At 40.5% G+C, this 21,330-nt stretch overlaps 1 protein-coding gene across 10 annotated transcripts in view; it reads left to right on the top strand.

Moving 5' to 3' along the window:
• RESF1 (retroelement silencing factor 1) overlaps positions 1-14,183 on the top strand; it is a 33,834-nt gene extending 19,651 nt beyond the window's left edge. For 9 of the 10 annotated variants that reach the window (XM_080618078.1, XM_080618083.1, XM_080618080.1 and 6 more), the window contains 3 exons: positions 5,725-10,863; positions 11,677-11,751; positions 12,966-14,183. In XM_080618078.1, coding sequence (XP_080474204.1) covers positions 5,760-10,863; positions 11,677-11,751; positions 12,966-13,108 — 5,322 coding nt within the window. In that variant the 5' untranslated portion in view covers positions 5,725-5,759 and the 3' untranslated portion in view covers positions 13,109-14,183. The remainder of the gene's footprint in view (positions 1-5,724; positions 10,864-11,676; positions 11,752-12,965) is intronic. The other variant, XM_080618084.1, reaches the window with a different exon arrangement.
• Positions 14,184-21,330: the final 7,147 nt, after the last annotated feature.

Here is a 21,330-nt window from a genome sequence, read left to right as displayed (position 1 = left end):
TAAGTGGATATCCATATCTCCCAAGAGGACTGTTATATCTGTGTCCCAAATCCATGACCTAGGAAAACAAGCAGAGGTTATGAAAAAAGTTGCAGAGGAAACCCACGAACTTTGGGAGTCAGTGTCCAGTAGTGGGTTGGGATGAATGTTCAATATGCTTGGTTTTGCTGTGACAGGATGGCTTCAAGATTTCATAGAATATGCATTAATAGTCAATTCTTATTGCTGTTATTGTTGTATCGTATGTGTAAATCCTTCTTACCAAAAGCTGTAACCTCATGTGTCAGTATACTTCAAGGTTAAAGCCCTGAATGTGTACTGATTGCATCTACTCTAGGCACAGATGTTATTAAATGAAAGGTATGCCAAAGGAGGAGAGACAATAAATTTTAAATTCCGTTATTGGTACTATAATGGAATTCTAGAATTGAAGGTAGTAGTCACAGGGTGCATAATTTAAGAATGAGGCCTGAGGCCATGAGGTAAGTGGAGAATGATTAAAGAGCTCAAAACCCTGGTAGGGATGATTGGCTATTGATAAGGGTGCTATCAGATGGAGGCCATCTGGCCTGCCTCAGCAGGGTGGAAGAGGGAGAGGTGCTGTTTCACAGTTCTGTTCCACTGCTGTGCAAGACCCACAGCCCATAGGGTGCCTTACTGACACCTGACTGGCACCTGACAGAGACTGCTGTTGACCCTCATTTACATATCAAAATGCATCAAAGTGAGAAAGTGGCTTCCCCCCTACACCATCTACGACCAGTAATTTGATCACAGTCTCACCTCCGCTTCTCTCAAAAGTTAAATTTGGCGTTTGAGCTCCTCCATGGCAGAGGATGAGAGTAGAAGCCCACTGTGCAGACAAGTCAGGCTTGTTCTCTCTCCTCCCCAAAGCAGGGGCACCTCTTTGGTAAGATTTGTGTCTCTGACTACGTTGGATGATATCTGAGTGGAACTAAGCTTAATGAATTACCAATTGTCTCATAATCTTGCTCTCTTTTCCTTGTTTAGGTGTTTTCTGGATCCAGTGTGCAGGTATGCAGACTTTAATGTTAAGTTACAGTGATCAGTGGATGACGTATTAAATCTTTGTTGGAATGTCTTGCCCACTCCAATCGACCAAGAGTCTGTAACAATTTATTCTGTGTTTTAGGCTTCATTTATTTTCCTCTGTATGTATTTACCTAGAGAAGTGCCTCTCAGAAGAAGTAATCAATACTAAACAGTGCCAATAAAAAAACTGGAGTCTTTCCTATCAGAATTCAGAGGGTGATTCCAGGACATGAAAGCCAGAGACATGCCTGAAACTATCTGATAGAGAAATCTAGGTGTAGGTGTTTTAGTCATGTGATAGATTTGTTGATGAGCTGTGCTGTTACTGCTACATTCAGTTGGGGTGTGTTTGAATTACAAAAACAATGAAGAAAATACAAAAGCTCAGTGTGGGCGAGGGAGACCATGGTGACAAGATGGATATGTGGTGGTTTATCTTAACTCTGGCAATGGAGAGGAATGTGAAGCGGGGCAGAAGCTACGCAGTCCTGTTCTGCTTGATAACTGAAAACACACAACTGTCAGCTGTGCCATTACTCCGTGCAAAATCTTGCAAGAAATGATTACCAGCAACTTCTACCAAGTACAGCTGCTCTATACAACGTGACCACAAGGAATGGACAGTTTGACCACAGTCCCATCCACCCACAGCACTGTGTGCAATAATGGTGAGGTATTAAGAAGACACTGATTTTACACCTAATGAGGAGGATGAGAATTTGACACCAAATCGTAGGGACAGATCAATGAATTGGTCCTCCTTGCCCTCTCTTTTGTAATAATATCTGATAGAAAAGTCTAGGTGTAGGTGTTTTAGTCATATGATAGATCTGTCGAAGAGCTGTTCTAGGTGTAGGTGTTTTAGTCACATGATTGATCTGTTGCTGAGCTGTTCTGCTACTCCTATGTTCATTGGGGATGTCTCTCCATTCTATGTGCTGCCAATCAGAAATGGGCAGTTGCCTATTTAGTAGTTGCTGATGATTTCTGAGACTTATGTTCAGGGTGAGAAGCAGGTAAAGGAGTGAAGCAGGCATGTATACTGGATGGGAAACTAACTGAAGGTTAATCATGGCTCATGACTGTGAGAAACATAACAACGTATGGTTTTGATAAAGTGTATTCAATAAAGTATATATTTATTATGACTGTTGGAAAGAGGCAGTAAAAGGTAAGTGTGCAGCTGTTCCATGACCTCCACATTTGGCCAATGCTCTTGGCGCATCGAGCAGTGAGATAATGAGAAACTGCATGGCCACACAAGTAAGCAATTACAGATCTGGCATAAAGGTGGCTTTGTTTCTAAGAATATAAAAGCAGGATCCTCTTGTAGCCAAATCTGAAGCCTCACCTATGGGTTGGCACACCATGTGGGAATTTTCCCAGTTACCTGAGATTCCTGGCATTGGCTGCAATGAGGCTTCCCAGCTGAAGTGTGGGCCTGGATCATGAGGATTAAGTGGTAATTGGTGATGTATTTCCTTCAATTGTTGTTCTTTCTATGTAGTAATGATTTGATACTTTGCTAATTTTATTCTGTACTATGTGTGTGTATATATATCTGATTCACTTTATTGTGCTTGTTTAATAAACTTTTTGTGTTATACGACTAGTGTGTGATCATTTTGTTGAGTACCCTGCCTGTTTGCAAAACAGTATGTGTGAGGAATAGTCTTTTCTTTGTCTTTTGGAGTCTTGTATTGATACTGAACTTCTTAGATGTTCTTCCTAAGACAAGCACTTCAAACTTCTTGGATGTTCTTCCTAAGACAAGCACTTTCTGTGAAATACCACTTTTAAAAGTAACATGTTTTGTTGTATTAAAGCTATGAAAAATTTTAAGGTTGTGATCACAGATGCAAACTTAGTTTTCTTAATCCAGCTAGTAATGGTGATGAACTATGGTTGTACTCATTGTTACGGTCTTTGACAGTGAGAAGAATTAGGTTTTGTTCTTGCCTAAGTTGGGTGTTATATGTAATTTCTCCTGTATTTAGCAAGGATTTACAGTTACTAATAGTTGGCATCTTAATCTTGTTTACATACCTCAGTCATATTTCTGGAACATATAAATGTTTTGAATTTCTTCAGCAGTTGCCTAATTCAGGAACATGATTATTTTGTCCCCTGATTCCTCATAGCTAAATTGAGGAAGTGTGGCCTGGATGATCAGGTAGTGAGGTGGACTGCAAACTGGCTGAAGGAGAGAAGCCAGAGAGTTGTAGTCTATGGGGCGGAGTCTAGTTGGAGGCCTGTATCTAGTGGAGTGCCTCAAGGGTCAGTACTGGGACCAGTATTATTTAATATATTCATCAATGATTTAGATGAGGGAATTGAGTGTACTATCAGCAAGTTTGCTGATGACACTAAGCTGGGAGGAGTGGCTGACACGCCAGAAGGCTGTGCTGCCATCCAGCGAGACCTGGACAGGCTGGAGAGTTGAGCAGGGAAAAACTTGATGAAATATAACAAGGGAAAGTGTAGAGTTCTGCATCTGGGCAGGAACAACCCCAGGTTCCAATATAGGTTGGGGAACGACCTGTTAGAGAGTAGTGTAGGGGAGAGGGACCTGGAGGTCCTAGTGGATGGCAGGATGACCATGAGCCAACACTGTGCCCTTGTGGCCAAGAAGGCCAACGGCATCCTGGGGTGTATTAGAAGGGGGGTGGTCAGTAGGTCGAGAGAGGGTGTCCAGTTCTGGGCCCCTCAGTTCAAGAAGGACAGGGACCTGCTGGAGAGAGTCCAGCGCAGGGCAACTAAGATGATTAAGGGAGTGGAGCATCTCCCTTATGAGGAAAGGCTGAGGGAGGTGGGTCTCTATAGTTTGGAGAAGAGGAGACTGTGGGGGGACCTTATTAGTGTATATAAATATATAAAGGGGGAGTGTCATGAGGATGGAGCCAGGCTCTTCTCAGTGGCAAACAATGATAGGACAAGGGTTAATGGGTATAAACTGGAACACAAGAGGTTCCACTTAAACTTGAGAAGAAACTTCTTCTCAGTGAGGGTGACAGAACACTGGAACAGGCTGCCCAGGGAGGTTGTGGAGTCTCCTTCTCTGGAGACATTCAAAACCCGCCTGGACACATTCCTGTGTAACCTTATCTAGGTGTTCCTGCTCTGGCAGGGGGATTGGACTAGATGATCTTTTGAGGTCCCTTCCAATCTCTAACATACTGTGATACTGTGTGATACTGTGATTATTTTTCAGGAAATACCCAGTGTAAAATTAGCAGTATGAAATCTTTAGCTTGGATACAAAAACCTGTTTTCTCATCAAAGATTCCTCCCTGCATCACTAAATATTGCCTTAATACTGTTGTTGGTGTTTTCAATGAATTTCATCTGTGATTCCGCTTTCCTGTTTTCTTTTGTTGGTGGTGTCCTTTGAGAGCAGAGATAGCAGACAGTGAGGGAAGATTGAACTATCATTGGATTTTGATAACACCTTGAAAATTATAGCTTTGTAGGTCTTATAGGCTGGATCTGAGTGATACTTCTAAGTTTGAAATAGGAGAGCCTTAAAAGAGCCCTGAAAGACAGTTAGGAGCTTTGTGTCTAACAACCTGCACAAAGCGAGGTTTTTGTTAGTGGGTTTGACCATACTGAGAGGAACTTGCCAAGATGCAAATAGCATTGGTGCTCGTAGTTTTGTCATGGCTTTTTTGTGCTTTTCCATTTTTGAAGACTGAAATAGGGCTTGGATTTGAAGACATTGTCTCTAGCAACTTTCCAGATGTCATTCAGAAGTAGTGTGCTCAACAAACTGTTGGGCTTGTTGGTAATCAGTATAAATTCTGGAATATGACACATGAAGAGTTAGAGACCTGTGACTTTGTCACCTTCTGCAGGTGTACTTACTGCAGTAGCGGAGGTGTTGATGTCATCTCTGTGCTGCATACCTTTTTTTGATGGCTGAATAAGTTAACGTTACCAAACAGGATCAGGGGTGGTTTGCTTGAAGCTACCTGTGCTGTTAAATAAAGTCAGAGTTGTGTTTCTCAAAAATTAGTAACTGCCCACAGTGTCAGGGAAGAACAAATGGCATATAAAATAAAAACAAGTGGGCCACATTATGGGAGATCTTTACTGTACCGATTAATTTTCTCCTTTTGTTGAATTGGATGCCAGAAAGGGACTCTTAGTCAGGGACTGTAGCAATAGGACAAGGGGTAATGGGGAAAGTTCAGGTTGGCTGTAAGGAAGAAGCTCTTCACTGTGAGGGTGGTGAGGCACCGAAAACAGGTTGCCCAAAGAAGTGGTAAATGCTTCATCCCTGGCAGTGTTCAAGGCCAGGTTGAACAGAGCCTTGAGTGACATGGTCTAGTGCAAGGCATCCCTGCCCATGGCAGGGGGTTGGAACTAGATGATCTTTAGATCCTTTCCAACCCAAACCATTCTATCATTCTATTTGAAGGTATAATTGAAGTTGGTTTTCTTGTCTGAAAACTGACCTGTATTATATTCTGTAGGTGATTCTTATCCTCAGCCCTTAAGCATGTCCCAATGGAGTTGCTCTTCTAACAATTGAAGTTGAATTCTAACAATTATTGAATTCTAACAATTCTGTTCGTAATGCATTCTTGCATTCACTTGGTAAGTGAAATAAGTTTTGATTGAAAGGTTAAGGCTTGATTATTTATTACTCTTTTTATTTTTTTTTTTTATTAGCATTTTGGTTTTTGACTGGACGAAATCAAGAAAAGATGGACTGGAATATAAGGCCACTCCAGAACGCTGATGCAAAGAACCACCTGCGAAGTGAAGAAACATGTTACAATCAGTTGCTTTCTAATACACATGCTTTTCCTCAGACAAATGCCTATTCCTCTAACAATGCATGCACTTACACTGGAAATAACCAAGTAGTGTATCAGCCAACAAGCAATGCTGCCTTCCTTCTTGTAAATGCTGAAGGATTCAGAACTTCAGATCAGGCCTTACCAGGAGCATCTATCTCGGCTGATCGACGTCCACTGTGCTGCGTACCAGTAACTCAGAAACCTCCCAATCCAGCATCACGTCTGTGGTCGGAGATGACTCAGACTTCTTTGCCAAAGTCTGATGCCTACTTTTATTCCCACAGTGATTTACCTCCCATGTCTTCTGAAAGCAATGCTGGAAATAATGTGAGGAATGTACACTGGGAATTTCAGTATGCCACCACAAGCAGCTATGCTGTGCAGCCACAAATACAACAACATAGTTCTATGAGAACTCCAATGTTATATCAAAGTCACATTAATTCCCAGAATAATTCTATGTCTCTTGGTATATCCGGGCAACGTGTCCAAAATGGAATATATCATCCCAACACTCAGTTTAAAGTTTTAAACTCCCTGAATCAGAATACTGAACCAAATACGCAGGTGCTGCACTGTCGACCAAGTCAGATGGGATCAGAAGCTCCTACTGGATGTTCTGCACCATCTTTGTTGCCTGCCAATTGTGATTCAAGTGCTGCAGCACAATCTTCAATGGGTGTACCACAGGCAGCTCAAAATGTGCCTAATGGATACAGCCATAGCCAACTGCAGCGCCCATCAGATCCAAAAAATGCTTCTGGTTGTAACAGTGGTCAGCAACACTGTCAGAAACAGCAATCTGGAGATGTCAGTCAGTCAGTTAGGAATGTCTGTAATTCAAGTAGAAACATGACAGGAAGTCAGCCTTTTAATGAAGTGTCTGTGCCATCCCGTGGTGTTTCCAAAGAACTGTGTAATGTTGTGCAAGAAATGGAAACTTTTTATTCGATGGCTGCTTCAAAGCCACTGAGTGATCCTGCTTCAGTTCAAGAAGGCCAGACTAGTAGTTTAATTAATGGTCCTGTTAATTCTCAATTTTTTTCATCAGCAGCACATGGAAGAACAACTACAAAGGACAGACTAGATCAGGAAGCTCAAAAACTTCTCACTATTAAAAAAAAATATGTCCTGCTTGAAAGGATACATCAGTATAAAAGAAAACTCTTAGAAGGTTCAGAACGAGACAAAAGTGTTCCCCCGTTTCCTCCTGCAAGTTATTATGCTACTCTTAATAATTTTCTTCCGTGGATGCCCAACCAAAATGTACCACCTTCCCCGCCTGAAACAGTGAGGACAGAGTGTCCAATACTTACCTCTTCACTTGAAAGAAATGACAAAAATGCAGCCGGTGCTGACAACAGAGGATTACAGGTGACTCAAAGCAACCCTCAGGTAGAGGAGGGAAGCCTTTCATCAAGCTTCACTTCTGTTCCTTCTCAGAGCAAACTCTCAGCTCAGTTACATAATTCTGAGAGCACTCCCATCTCAAAACCAAGGGACACATATGCCTTGGCCTCTTCTCAAAAACCTGTAACCTCTTTGAACAATGCTTCATGTTCCAGTCAGGTGGATAAATCTGTCAAAACTGCACCAAAGAAAGTGCCAGCTAGTTCCAGGAACTCGTCACTTCTTCAGTTTTTACTGAACAGCACAAATGTGTTGACAGAGGAGACAGTTGATGCTATTTCTGGTAAAATACTGACTAGTCCCCAGTGTAGTGAAAAAACACCGCTAGATTCATCTGTCTCAGATGGAAGCCTACAAAAAGAAACTAATGTGAAGGTAGAAAGTTTGCAAGGTGAGCAGGTGTTTAAGGTTCACATGAGTAATACGGGAGTGATTCCTGTATCAGAAACAACCAAATCTGGTGAAGCTAAATTGCAGAGCGATGTAGATCAGAAAAAAACACCACTTACTGGAAATGCGTCTTTTAAACAGAGCAATGGTAGTTACTCTGTGGAAGAACTGACTACATGCCTGGGCTCGTTGAGAAAGCATCTGTCGGAATCTGTAAGGGTGCAAAATAGCCAGTCAAATGAAAGCCCCACAGCAAATCAGATTTCACCTTGCAGCCAAAACACAAAAAATAGAGAACAAAATAATGTTCCGGTTAGTACAGATGAAGCAACTTTGCCTATAACAACAGGTTCTGTAGGACAAAAGCCTGATACACTAAGTAGCAATTTGATAAAAGGTTTTGAACCCCAAGTTGCAGTTGTCTCACCTTTAGTACTCTCCGAGCAGAGAGCACAGAGTGAGCAGACAGACAAATGCCCAACATCTGCAGGTAAAACTTGTCCAGTGATTGACTCAGGAACCACATTCAGCTTTCAAGAAGAGGACAAAAATGGCTTAAATTTTTCTAGTAAAATCTTTCAAATAGATGTAAGAGACCGTAAAGACAAGCAAGCTGTGTTAAAGACAGGAAATAAATCCATAGTTGTGTTGGAAGAACAGATGTTTTGTATTTCTAGTGTATGTACTCTTGTTGAAGGTGATACGTTTTATAATCCACAAATAGCAAGTATCTTCAGGTCCGTCCCTGAGACACAAGCATTAAATGGTACCTCATCAGAACAAAATACATTTGATCCAAGGCAAAAGGAACAACAGCTGGACTTGGGTAGGAATGAGCTAAGTAGTAATTCTGTCCAGGGAGAGACCTTGCCACAGAAGATGTTGCAAGATTCATCAAGCTGCATGAGTAAAGCAGTTAAGACTTTGGATGGTATCACAACTAGTCATTTGGAGAAAGAAAGCAGTGTCGGTCCTCTTAAAACAATTTCTACCTCAAAAAAAAAAAAGTCATTCGATGCATCTTTAAAGCCTCCTGAAAATGACTTGGAAATTCTTGCTAGTATAAACCAGGAGTTAGCTAAAAATTCATTGGATTTCTCAATCAATGTAGCTGCTGAAATGAATGCAATCAGTGTTCCAAGAGACAACATTGAAGAAAATTACATATCCAGTAAAAATAGTACAGTAGAAGAGGTGAACCTTTTTGGAGCACAGCCTATTAAATGTCTAAACAATCAGCTGTCTGAACTTGTGAAAGAGTTTCCATATGGCATTGAAGGTGGTAATGTGCTGATGAAAGAACCAGTAAAAAATGATTCTGTGGTTAAGCGGATAAAGAATCAACCTCAAAAAGAGAATCAAGTTTGTGACAAAAATTCTCATTTGAAGGACCCAGTAGATCTGATGAAAATTGTAGTATTGAGCTCTAATCAAAACCAAGAACTATTTCCTAAACACAACCTGAATTCCTCTAGTGATGGCAAGGGAGTGGTGAGTCAACAGTCAGAAAAAGCTTCAGCTGAGAAGAAGAGCCTTGAAGGCAGTATTCAGCCTGGTCAGAGTCTATGTGAGAAGGCAAACAAAACACTACAAATTTCCAAGCCCAGGGAAAAAAAAAAAGACTGTTCTGAAATGAGTTTGCTGTGTGAAGCACCTAAAATAACACAGTACCCTTGTAAACTTGAAATGTGTGTTTCAGAGAAAAATGATCAACTTTCAAAAGTTGTAAATACTAGCTCTGTAGAGGGACAGGAAAATGACAGCAAATCTGATGCTATAGCGAAGGACATCTCTGCAGAGGGAAATGTGCCCTTTTCTGAAAAAATCCCAAACAGTGTTAGCAAAAATGAAGATATTTGCAGAGCCACCTCTGTAATGAACAAAAATGTTAGGCTAAAGGTGGATGATGAATGCAAACCACTTACAACACAACAGGGAAAAATTGGACCGCTTACTTCCTCTGAAAACCAGGAAGTTGATAAATCTAAAAGCAGCAGCTGGAAGGAAGAGCTGCAAATAGACAGAGAAACCCCATTGTTAGGCAACGAATTTAATTCTGATAAAAAAGAAGGTAAGACAACTTCAGAAGAGTTCTCGGAGAAAACAGCTGATTGTACGGATGGTGATAACACAACAAAGTTGTCCGGAAAGAGACTTATCAAAATGGAGTCCTTTTCAAAAGATAAAACCAAAACGCATTTAGCCATGAAATCCAATGCAGATATTCACAGATTTATAAAGTCAGAAGCTGTTGAAATTAAGCATGCTGAAATCAATGAAGGACAAAAAATTAAAACCTCTGATGAGAACACAGCTGAAGAACAGAACTGTAGGAAACAAAAGCAGATACTTGGGCAAGATGTAGGAGTTAACATCAAAGAAAATGCCAGATTATCAGCAGGAGTAAAACATAAAAAGCGGAATAGTTGTCGTGCTGATGCTATAAAGCTCCCAAATTTTGGCACTGTAGACATAAGAAATGCCAAATATTCTCAACATGAATCTATGAAAGTTCTTCTTCCACAGGAGCAGTCATACAAACGGAAGAGGAAGCAAAATGTGATTGGGAACAGAAAACCTAAAAAAACAAAGGTGGAAGAAGAAAGACGGAAGCAATCTGAAGCAAAGAAATCTGAGCAGCTTTCATACAATCACATGATAAATACTGACAAAGCTAAAAAATTGAATGGAGAAAATGGCTGGAAACCGAAGAGCTCATTAGCAGATTGTTCTGTGATTAAACGACAGAGAAAAAGGGGTCGATCTTCTACCATCTCTAAAAACTACTTTTCTACCAAAGAGAGACATCTTGATGGTCAAAACAAAGACAAGTTCTGTGAGAAAATGTTTCCTGATAAAAACATGCTATACTTAAATAGAAGAAATAACAGATTAAAAATACATCTTCAAAAGGAACCAAAAAAACACTACCTGAACAGAGTTGCATTTAGGCGTACAACACAGGAACGCATATATCTGACAAAATTAGAGACATCACCTGTCAGACCCACCTGGCATCTAAAGCACAAAGTGTCCCAAAACAGTGGTGCGAAAAGAGATGCTTCTGTCTCAGAAGTTGAGAAATCATGCAACCCGGACGTACTAGAATTTAAGCTGTATCCAGAGATACTGTTCAGAAATCCAGCCACTGATGAAGAAAGATTAGCTGCAAAGAATTCCCTGGAAACAGAGAAAGCTGTTGTGGCAGGTATGATGCTGTCTTGATTATTGATTTGCAAGTAAACTAATTTGCAAGTAAAAAGTATTGCTTCTGTTAAAATTCGTGTTACACAAAACTACAGACAGTGAAAACTTGAGGCTCTGGAAGCTGAAGGTTGAAATAGCTTAGCTAGATTTTTTGACAGACTGTAGCTGTGTGTTAAACAGGAAAAGAACGTGAGAGTTTTCTTTCAATTCAATGTTTTATTCTTTTTCCTAAAGTTTTGCAGAATAAAGTTGGGGTTGTTCAGAGCACGGCAGTTTCAATTAGCTGCGAGGAGGGTTTCTGACCTACTTGTGGAAAATGAATTGGCTTGTTTGTAGAAAGCAGATTCCTTCAGCATAGTTACGAAAGTATGCTGTACTCGGCATTCACCTGGTTGTGTATAAATCTGGCTAGGTAGGCAGCAGGGGAGAGATCTTCTGCAGCACTGAGGAAGAGAGGGCTTGGGCCAGAAATACCCTGTACACAGTCTCTGTAACCTTTGCCATCTTTGCTGTAAGCTGCCTTTCTTTCGTCCTTTTCTTCCCTAGCCCAAATCTTTCAACATTTTACATGGTGCATTGTGAAGCATACTTGTCTCAAATGCTGTATTTGTTTTGAAGTAAAACCAAATCTTAAGTTGTATATGCCAGCCTTATATGCCAGCCTTTGCAGTCATTCTCACTCCCAAAGGAAACTGCCTTTTGCATTTGCTAGTATATGCGTTAAAACTTGATGCTGAATAGAAACCAGAACTTACGATACAGGAACCTGAAAAATATAGGAACCTGAAAAATATGTTTTAAATTTTCTCTTAAGGTGTCAAGAGTAAAAGAGAAGATTGGTTAAAATGTGATCCAGTGAAGCAAATAAAGCTGGAAGAGATCTGTACAGGTGAAATGACTTCTGATTATCTATTTTGAAATATGAGTTAAATAAATTCTCATTGCTTGGTTTTAAATGTTTCTTTACGGTAGCGAATCTTAATAAAGTATTTTAGCTTTATTTACTATTCTTTATTAGCTATTCTTTACTAGCTCTGCTGCTGAAATGGCTACTGTAGAGTAGACATAGTTTAAGATTTGTGGAGATTTCTGTTGCCATGAGAATATGTTATTGGAGATGGAATTTTCCTGCATGCGCGTGCGCAGTTGAATTTGGGGTAGCACTGGTGACAAGGTTCAAGTACAGTTTTAAACAGTAGGTAAAGACCAAGGTAAATTTTTCCCCCATTAAGATGTAGGAAGTGACATAAAATCTAGTGTGACACTGTAAGAACAGAAAGTGGGTTTTTTTAACCTTATTTGGCTTTCATACTAAGTTGACTCTCTGCACATACATCTGTGCTCACAAATGCCAGGACCTGTGTGTCCCAGTAGTCTGGATGACTACACAGAGGAAAAGTGATTCCATTACTTTATCTTCTTTGTGTCTCTTGATTGGCCAGTTAGTTTTTTGGATTGTCTTTTGTACCCTTTAGAAGTCAATAGTTACAACAATGGCATTTTTCATCTTTGGATCTTGGTTGTTCCATCCTTTCAGAGTTGTGGCTGAGGTTGCTCTCTGCTGTCTTTGTTCTTTTGGTTTTTGTTTTTGTTTTTTGCTTTAGGTGTCTTTCCATCTTTAGTCTTGTTTTCCTCATGGTCTAACAGAAAGAGAATGGTGCACTCAGCATGCTGTAAACTTGTTGCCATCCTCTTCTTATCAGTGTGCAAGTCCTCTGCTGACTGGTTATGTTTCTTGTGATCTTGACGCATCTTGCAGCCTTTATGTCTTTTATTGCTGTTGTGTGTGTCCTTGGCTATTGGTGTCTGCCATTCTTTTATTCTTTCCTCTTGTTTCTTCTCTTACTTTCACAAATGCACATTTTCATTCACACCTTTCTTAATGTTCTTTAGAAATGGCTTTTATGAAGACACTCAAATGATGATTTGGTGCTTAAAGATATATTAGAGATTGATTTAATTCTGAGGTGCATGGTGTTTTAGGAAGGAAGTTTGTGGCATCCTTTTTGACAGTCAGTGACCGTAAGTACCACATACAAGAGGAGTAGTCATTTGAGACTCTTAGATTTTTGCTTTAACTTGCTTTTCTATCTTGTCTTTCAGCTGAGGGCAGTATTCCACTTGATACAGCTATGCAGATCCTGGATGGAGATGGCGAGGCTCTCCGCAGCCCAATCAAAGACTCAAAAGAGATGTTTCAGACTTACAAGAAGATGTATCTGGAAAAAAAGATGCAGAAGCCTTGATAACACTTATGTAACATCATAGTCTATCACTAGGGAATAAAAAAGGCAAGACTAAAATGGTTTTTTCTGTTTACTTTATATTTCTGAATAGTTGTGGGAAAAAAAAAAAGAGAAGTGTTGGAAGTTCCCCACTTATTTGCCTCATATTTGTGAATGAGTGAGATCTTATTCTGTATTTATTGCACAAATATGTTTTGGTGCTGAAAATGCCATTGTTAGATGTCTTGTTTCTTCTTGGCATATTTGATTATTTTTTTTTTTTTAAGACACAGAAGTTAGTTGAATCTTGACCAAGAAAATCCTCAAATACATTTACATTGCCATAGTCTGGTTTTGTTTCTGATTCTGGAAACCTTCTGTTTGTGGTCTGTTCCTTTGCTGGTAGTGGAAAAATATTCCTACAGGAAAGGGATTGCAGTGGATACCCAAGCATTACACCTTTATTTCCTACAAATCTGATTGTTGTGTTTCTAGCAAGGCTTTCTGTTTTTGTAGACTTTTGTTTTCTTTAACTGGGCTTAATAGTTTGAACTATTAAACAAATATAAATCCCTCATATTAAATATACATATTGGGGATACACTGAGGTATGTATGCTGCTACCCAGTTTCCTTACAGTTCTTTTTGTGGAACTTGTATGAAGTGAACTCTGAGTTCTTCATCTGAACACATGCTGTAAATTCATAGTTGACTTCTCTTGGTTTTTTCTCTCTCTGCTTTCTTTACACTTGAAAGAAAAGTGTGATTGTTAAAGTGCAGGGAGTTTGAATTCACTCTTGTCTGGACTATGTTGCTCAGTTTAACCAGACTGTAATTAATTTCTTTGCTTATAAAGTGTTAGATAACGTTTGACTACAGATAACGTTTGACTACATGTTAACTGTGACATAAGAGTTATATTTGTTGCTGGGTATCTTTTGTTAAGTGCCTTGTCACTACTGTTCGGAATTTTTAGTTGAATCATATTTTTTCAGAAATTTGCTACTTGATTCTATCTGTTAAAACCTTTATACTGAAAGTAAAAACTCTGTAGATACTTCATTGAATAATTTTTATACTTGAAATAAACTTTTGAAGGCTATGGGCTGTGCCTTGTCTCTTTTTTAGTTTAAATGTATGAAGCTGTATTTATTGCAGTTAATTTTACTGGCATTGAAGATATTCCTGTAGATGAAAAGCAGTTTTCTTCTTAGAAGGTTTCATAGTTGCAAGTGAGAACTGAACTTGACTCTGAGCTTTTTCTAATGTTCTTCTAACAGTCCTAACAGCACATACTTATACTTTGGAGAACACATCAGGAGTGTTGTTCTCTTCAGCATCTTCTTTTTTATTACCCAGTGGAATATAACATTATAATTTCCTAGCTCTGCTGGTATGCTGAATTATAAATTGGCTTTTTTGGGAGAAAGAAGGCCTCCCATCACCCATCTCCTTCCAAAATAGGGAACTGTTCGTGATGTTTTTACTCGCTTCCTGTCTGGCACAGCAGTCCTAATTTTTTAATGTACATATATATATTTTTCTTCTGGCTGAATGCCCAGCTGTTAGTCATGGGAGTACGTTGTCACTGGAGGATTCTGTAATAATATTGGCAACTCTGAGAAGGTTTTATTTTCCATTTTCTTGGAGCTGAGCACCTGTATTATTATACTGCTTGCATTAAGGAGGATTCACTGTGGCCTTAAGTGTACCTGGTACAAAGGACATCTAGTTCCCATCAAGAATTTATTTTGGATTTTGTTCTGCATAATGATAGATGAAACTGACTTAAATTCTTGAGTGAATTCTTTTTAATAGGAAATCATTCAGTCCATTGACCCATGACAGTTACATTCTAAATATTTGGAGAAGTTTGCTCACTGACCCTGTGCACCCAGTAAGTGTGACTGCCAGATCTGAGTCCCAGTGGATACAACTACATTTTCTTCCTCTCTCATACCAAGGAGTGAATCTTGGCTCTGTGACCTTGTTTACGTGGTGACTTAATGTCTACATTTCCTTGGTATGGCTAGGATCTTCGGGATAGGTTGGCCACATTCTTTCTGCTTGTTTCACATGACGGCTAGGTATTCTGTAAGCCTTTGCACTTAACGTACTGTGCACTTAACACTGGCCTATGGCCTCTGCTATGCTTACATGTGTAATTGCTGCATGCACCTGCCTATTAGGACTGTGCCAGATGCACTTACTCAGTTGCCATTTCTCCTGCTTCTTATGGTGCTGGCTGAAGCCATGATACTATAGCAGGCCCTTGGCCTTGGACAGGCAAGATGCTGACATCCACCTAGATGTAGTACTGTGAAAACACTAGTGCTATGTTGCTTGAAATGAATTGGCAAATGTAAACATGAGAGCATTCACTATCAGTGAAGGTAGCCATCATGCATGTGTGCCTGCTGTTGTGTTGCCTGTACTCAAAAGCGTTTGTAATGTGAATGTCACCACTGGGGTACTTTGTACCAACCTGTGGCAGCTGCATCCACCCTGATGGAAGGACCATTGAGCCACAACACTTGCTAATAAATACTCTGCTTACTCTCGTCTCTGTTGAAATATAAATATATATCTGATAGTTTAGCGTATATCCACTGACTTTGGGCTGGCTTGGGTAACCACAAAATCTGCTGATTCTGGTTACAACAGGCTTGCACAAGGGGCTGTTGCTAGACCCACACTTTGATTGAAAGCCAAGAACCCTCAGACCTTATTTCTGATCACAGATTAGATTTGACTGGAGTAGAAATGGAATCCTGCTGGAGGACAAGAGTTGAGTTGGTCCTCCCTGGAGCAGCGCATCTGCAGTCAAGTCCTTTGGTCAGAACACTGCCTGAGGTAACTCCTCAAGGTTGAGAGACCTCATCTTGACTGGTGAGTGAAAAGCATTTCACTCATCAGTGAAATGCATAATTCCCTTTAAAATTTGAGCTTAAATCAGTTGTATTTGATTCCACTTGTTATCTAGAACCCGTAGTTTACTAATGTTGGTATATTAAATGATTTTTGATTAGAATAAATTTGCTTTGGGGCTTGTAACCTACCTCAGTCAATTTTGTGGGAATATATATTCCTTTAGATACCAACAGTTGGCCAAGTTTGGGACTAGGGAACAGGTCCAGCCACCCCTAACCACCCTTTTGAGAAGGAGGTTAGGGAGCAAGGGGTCCTCTCTGAACTTCATGACTCAATGGAAGGATTTCCCTCACAGTTCTATGTAAGCCTGTCATCTATGCAGTAAATGATCGAATGAACTTTGCCATCAAATCATACTAAACCCCTGTCACATTTACCACTGAATTTTGTTACATTAATAAAGTATATTCTTCTCAGGTGAAGTGCCTGACTTGTCCACGACAAAACCATGGAACCTGTCATGGCTCTGAGAACAATAATAGGTCTTGATGGTCCTGATCATATGTGAGATGTCCACCCACAACCCCTGATCATGAGCTTAGGAACTCCATTTAATATTAGGCCGGGGCTTCAGTCCCTGTCTGAGTGATGTTCAAGCTCTACCTGTTTCTAGCTCTTTTACATACCTGTGTGCGGGCATGGAAATTGCCCAATGATCCAGATCCTGACCCATAGACAGTCTTCTTGCCTGGACTCAGATTATGCTATTACTATGAAGCTGCTTGTCAATTGTGACTATGTCTGACCTTGGTTATCATCACTGGATCTGATCCTGGCCTGCAGATTGACTTCCTGGCTTCACATTGTCCCTCCTTCATCACTACAAGCTTGCCTAGTGATCTGGACTCTGTCCTGAAGCTGGTTACCATCCCTTTTCTGCTTGCCTTGCTTGCATGCTGTGGGGTTGGGGCTTTGGCTGGTGAGGTCCATGCTTTGCCAGTTGTGGTGTCTACCTCAGCTTCTGGCCCCTAGCCCTTAGGGAGCCATGACAGGTACAGAACTGCAGGATGTGGGTGTGCAACATCCTATCCTGTTAGTGTCTGTCTTCTTCCTCTTCTCTTCCAGGAATCTTCCTGTATCAGTAGGAAGAGCTACTGCTTCTATCACTACTGCCTTTTTGCTCCAAGAAGGTTCCTGGTAAGTGTGAAGAGGTAAATGTCATTTACCACTCATTTTCAAAGACAAGATGTTGTCCCATGGGACTACAGGAGACTGGTCAGGCATCCGGACCCCTTTCTTTGGGAAGATTGTATAACAATCCTCCTTGAAGCCATGACTAACCAAGCATAGTAAGAATAAGGTGATTTGGAACACTCAGCAAGGTTTTACAAAGGGTGAATCACACCTGGCCAACCTGATGGTCTTTTATGATGAGATGACAGATTCTGTGGACAAAGGGACTGTAAAAATTGTTATTTACCTTTAACAAGGCTCTGGACATCTTTTCCCATAGTATTCTTGTAGCCAAATTGGAGAGAGATGGTTTGCATAAGTAACTTACACTGTGAATGGATAATTAGCTGACCAGCTGGGCTTGGAGGGATGCCGTCTGTGAGCAGTGGTACAAAGTCCAGCTGGCATCTGATTACTGTTGCCTTCTTCAGCAATTCATTCAGGGGCTGTCCCTGTTCACCATCTTCATTGATGAACTGGAGAATGGAACGTAGTGAACCTTTGCAGATTTGCATGGAGAAGTGAGGTCCTAAGAAAACCCAGAAGTAGCTTTCTGTGGAAGTTCAGGAAAGGCAGACAGGATGTCTCCCAAAACCACTTGCTTTCTTTTGCTCACTTTCTATAGGTGAAAATAGATAGTCACAAGAGCTGGTTTCTAATGGTGTCATGAGGCCATGGCCCCACAGGATGGCCCATCTAGCAGATGCCTATCTTGGCTTCAGGCAGCAATGCCTGTGTGGAAACAGCTCACATCTGCTCCAAGACCTGATAAGGAGCCCCTGCCATAAACATCTAGTGAAGTGATGTTCAAGATGGTCAATAGGATGGCAGTCTGTAACAAGAAGATGATGAATTTGACATGGTTAACTGTGGGGTTCTTAAAGGACCAAGGCCACATGGTGAGCGATCCCTATACCCTAAACCTTGTTATTGTAAAGTAAGAAGACCTCTGATCTTTTGTGGTTTTGGCAGGCATAAGCAAGGCCAATTGTCTTGTTATGTCTCTGTAATTTTCCACTGAGGAAGTGCAGAGGTTGATTTCTGCCAAGGTTGTAATTTTCTACTATACTTTAGAGCAAAATGTTTAATCACAATCAACATGTTGCAAACATTAGCTTAGCTTTTTAAACTTAAGTAACCTTCAGATTAGCCAATCGAAGCTCAGTATCTAAGGCTATGACATAAGAAACCAAAGAGTGTGTTGGTATAAAAGGAGCTCTGTATCCGAATAAAATTTGACAATCGCTTGATCACATTGATCGTCTCTGAGTTGTCCGTGACTCCTGCGTTGACAGTTAACCACTACACTGTTGTTTCCTTTGACCAGATATGAACACACATGCCATAAAGTCAGTGGCCATTTACTTCACATAATTGTCATGACATGTAAATCATACCTACTCTCTTACCATGTGTCCAGTCATACAGGGAAGGAGTCCTTGAAAACTGAGAATAGAGCCAGTCATCAAGGAAAAAAGCATGTAGGAAAACATGTTACAAAGTGCTGGGAACTTCAAAAATGTTACCACCACATCTGGTGTTGCCAGTACTTTCTTTTCCAGGTGTCACAAGTAATCTTTTTTCTTACTGCTTCCTCATTAGCTGAGTGCTAGACAGTGTGTGTTCTGCTTCCAATCAGAAGTGATTTTCTTGGTAGCAGACAGGTGAGTTATAATCTAGAATACAGCCTTTATTCTAGAAACCTGGTCTTCCAGGTTTCTAGAATAAAGGCTGTATTCTAGATATAGACTGAAGTCTTCCTTTAAACTTGTCTGTAGCGGCTACACTTACTACTCTGTCTCAGCCCTTGCCTCTCTGCCTTCCCAGATGTAAATATTTTGCCCTTCCTGATGAAAACCTTGCCTTCATCATTAGTATTAAGACTACAGGGGGAAAATGTTCCATGCTTCCAGCTCTTGTGCTCATAACTGTAACATCTTCTAGCTGCTAAGAAAAGCAACTGAGAATCTTTGCTTCCTCCCTGCAGGCTTGGGCTGGAGCATGCCCATGGCAGGGGGAGCTTTGGAGCACTTAGCTCTGAATCTCAGCAAGTTTTCTCAAGCACATGCAAACAGATTATCCAAGCTAGGGTGCTCTCATTTTGTTTGCTTGCCCCTTTTCTTTCAGGTGGGTGGTGATTCTGGGTGAGATCAAAAGGCACAGACCCACACTAGGAACCCATGGTCCAGGTTTTCAGCTCTTCACTGTCAATAGAAAGATGCTGAAATTTCCCAGGGAAAAATGACTGAGCTGTTTCTGAAGTAACTTTAAAAATAACCTGGAGCTAAGTTCCTTTCATGCGGCATTTCAGGTAAGGCAATTAAAGTTTGGTAATCTGTAGTGGGTTGTCCCAGCTAAAGTGCACCAGCCCCTTGTTTGCTCCACACCTCGCTCCTGGTGGGGTGGGGGAGAGAACAGAAGGATCAAAAGCAAGAAAAGTCATGAGTTGAGATAGAGACAGTTTAGTAAGTGAAGAAAAGGAGAAAAAAAACCCTTGAACCAAGAAGTGATACAAAGACAATCACTCACCACCTTCCACCAGCAGACCAATGACCAGTGCAAAGGTATGGCACTTGTCACGGGAAAATGAAGTTTCATGTGGCTCTCTGCAAGCACCTCAGTTCCAGTGCCAAGACTCTGTGAGGAGGGCACCTTCTTATCACTAAGGCTGTGATGATAGAAACTGGTGTCTGTTGAAGTTTCAAATGAATGCAAGCCTTGTAGTCTTCAATGTCAAAGGTAAAGTTCACCTCAGTGTTTTCGTTTAATGAGCAATAGGAGAGAAAGGTTTCTACATTTACAGTTATATCACGACATAAAGTGAAAGACATTCATACAGGGTGATGTGGACATTGCCAAGGTATGTTTTCTGTAATGTTGCTTTCTATGGCTAAAGGCATACATGTTTTGCGGTACTGATTAGTTCAAATCACTCCTTGTGTTTCTCCATGTGGTGCTCCCTGATGAGCATTGCTTGTATGATCTTATAAGGCTGGCTTAGATTATTCATAAAATTTTTTTAGTCTCAAAATGTAATATTTGACACCTTTGTGTAAAATGACCAAGGTTTCCTCCTTGTGTTTCAGTTTACATTGCTATGGCATTAACAATTCAAGTGCATGGGAAACAAACCCGTGTCTGAAAGGGTGTTAGGACTGTAAACCGAAGCCTGCACCATCATGTACCTCAAGCCCTCTCATATCCCTGGGGGGCTATCCTCTTTCCTCCAATCATCATTGCTATTAATAAAGTCATAAATAGCATTCTCCTTAAAAATAAAAAATAAAGTCCCTCTGCCACAGCAACACATATTGAACATACTTCAATAGACCACAGACTGAAAGCCAGAAACTATAATCCTTGAAGCAAAATAATCCCATAGGAAATCACTACTGAAGATGGTCTTTAGATCAAAATGTGGAGGTACAGTTTAATAAGGAGTGAAAAAATACTCTGTATGTTAGTTGGCTCATAGTGCCTTTCCTTTACGTCCCATTAGATATTCTTCAGAATGAAACTAGCTTGTCACTGTGCTCCTACCCAGTAACTTTGGACTCTGTTGACCAATATCAGGCAAAACCCATAGGAAATAACATTGATGGCTGGTTTGAGATAAGAAAACTTATGAGTCCTTCCTTCCACCAACAGTGGGGTAAAGGCAAGGAGAATTCAGATCTCAGGTTAGCCCACAAATCAGCATACATGTGGTTCCCAGTTAGCCACAAGAGATGCTGATTTCTAAGCTACCAGGAAATTATGTGGTATGAGGTTAGGGTGCTGCATTTGTACCACAGAATATATGGGTCAGGGAACGCTGTAGAGAGGTTGCTGATTGAAGCATTGGGGAAACATCTCTTTGGAGATGTTGGATGCACTTTGTTAATCTCACTGCTTACAGTACTTTTCTGCCTGTCTGGTTCTTTAATGATTTTATTACACTGACTAAAAACTATATGTTTCTTGTGCTTTAGAGGCTATCCTTAATCTCAGGCACTGCAGAAAAAAGATGAAGTGTTGCTGGAAGGAATAGTAAAGGCTAGGCAAGGAAAATTTATTACAGGATTCATCTTTAAACTGAGCTAAAATTAAGTTTGGCATAGAGAGGTGCTTGTTCATACTCGAAGATGAGGAACTAGAAA

This window comes from Psittacula echo (genome assembly GCF_963264785.1).
Source record: "Psittacula echo genome assembly, chromosome: 1".
Classification (NCBI taxonomy): Eukaryota; Metazoa; Chordata; class Aves; order Psittaciformes; family Psittacidae; genus Psittacula; species Psittacula echo.
The sequence above is the reverse complement of the archived record's forward strand: the minus strand, read 5'-3'. Positions and strand labels throughout refer to the sequence as shown.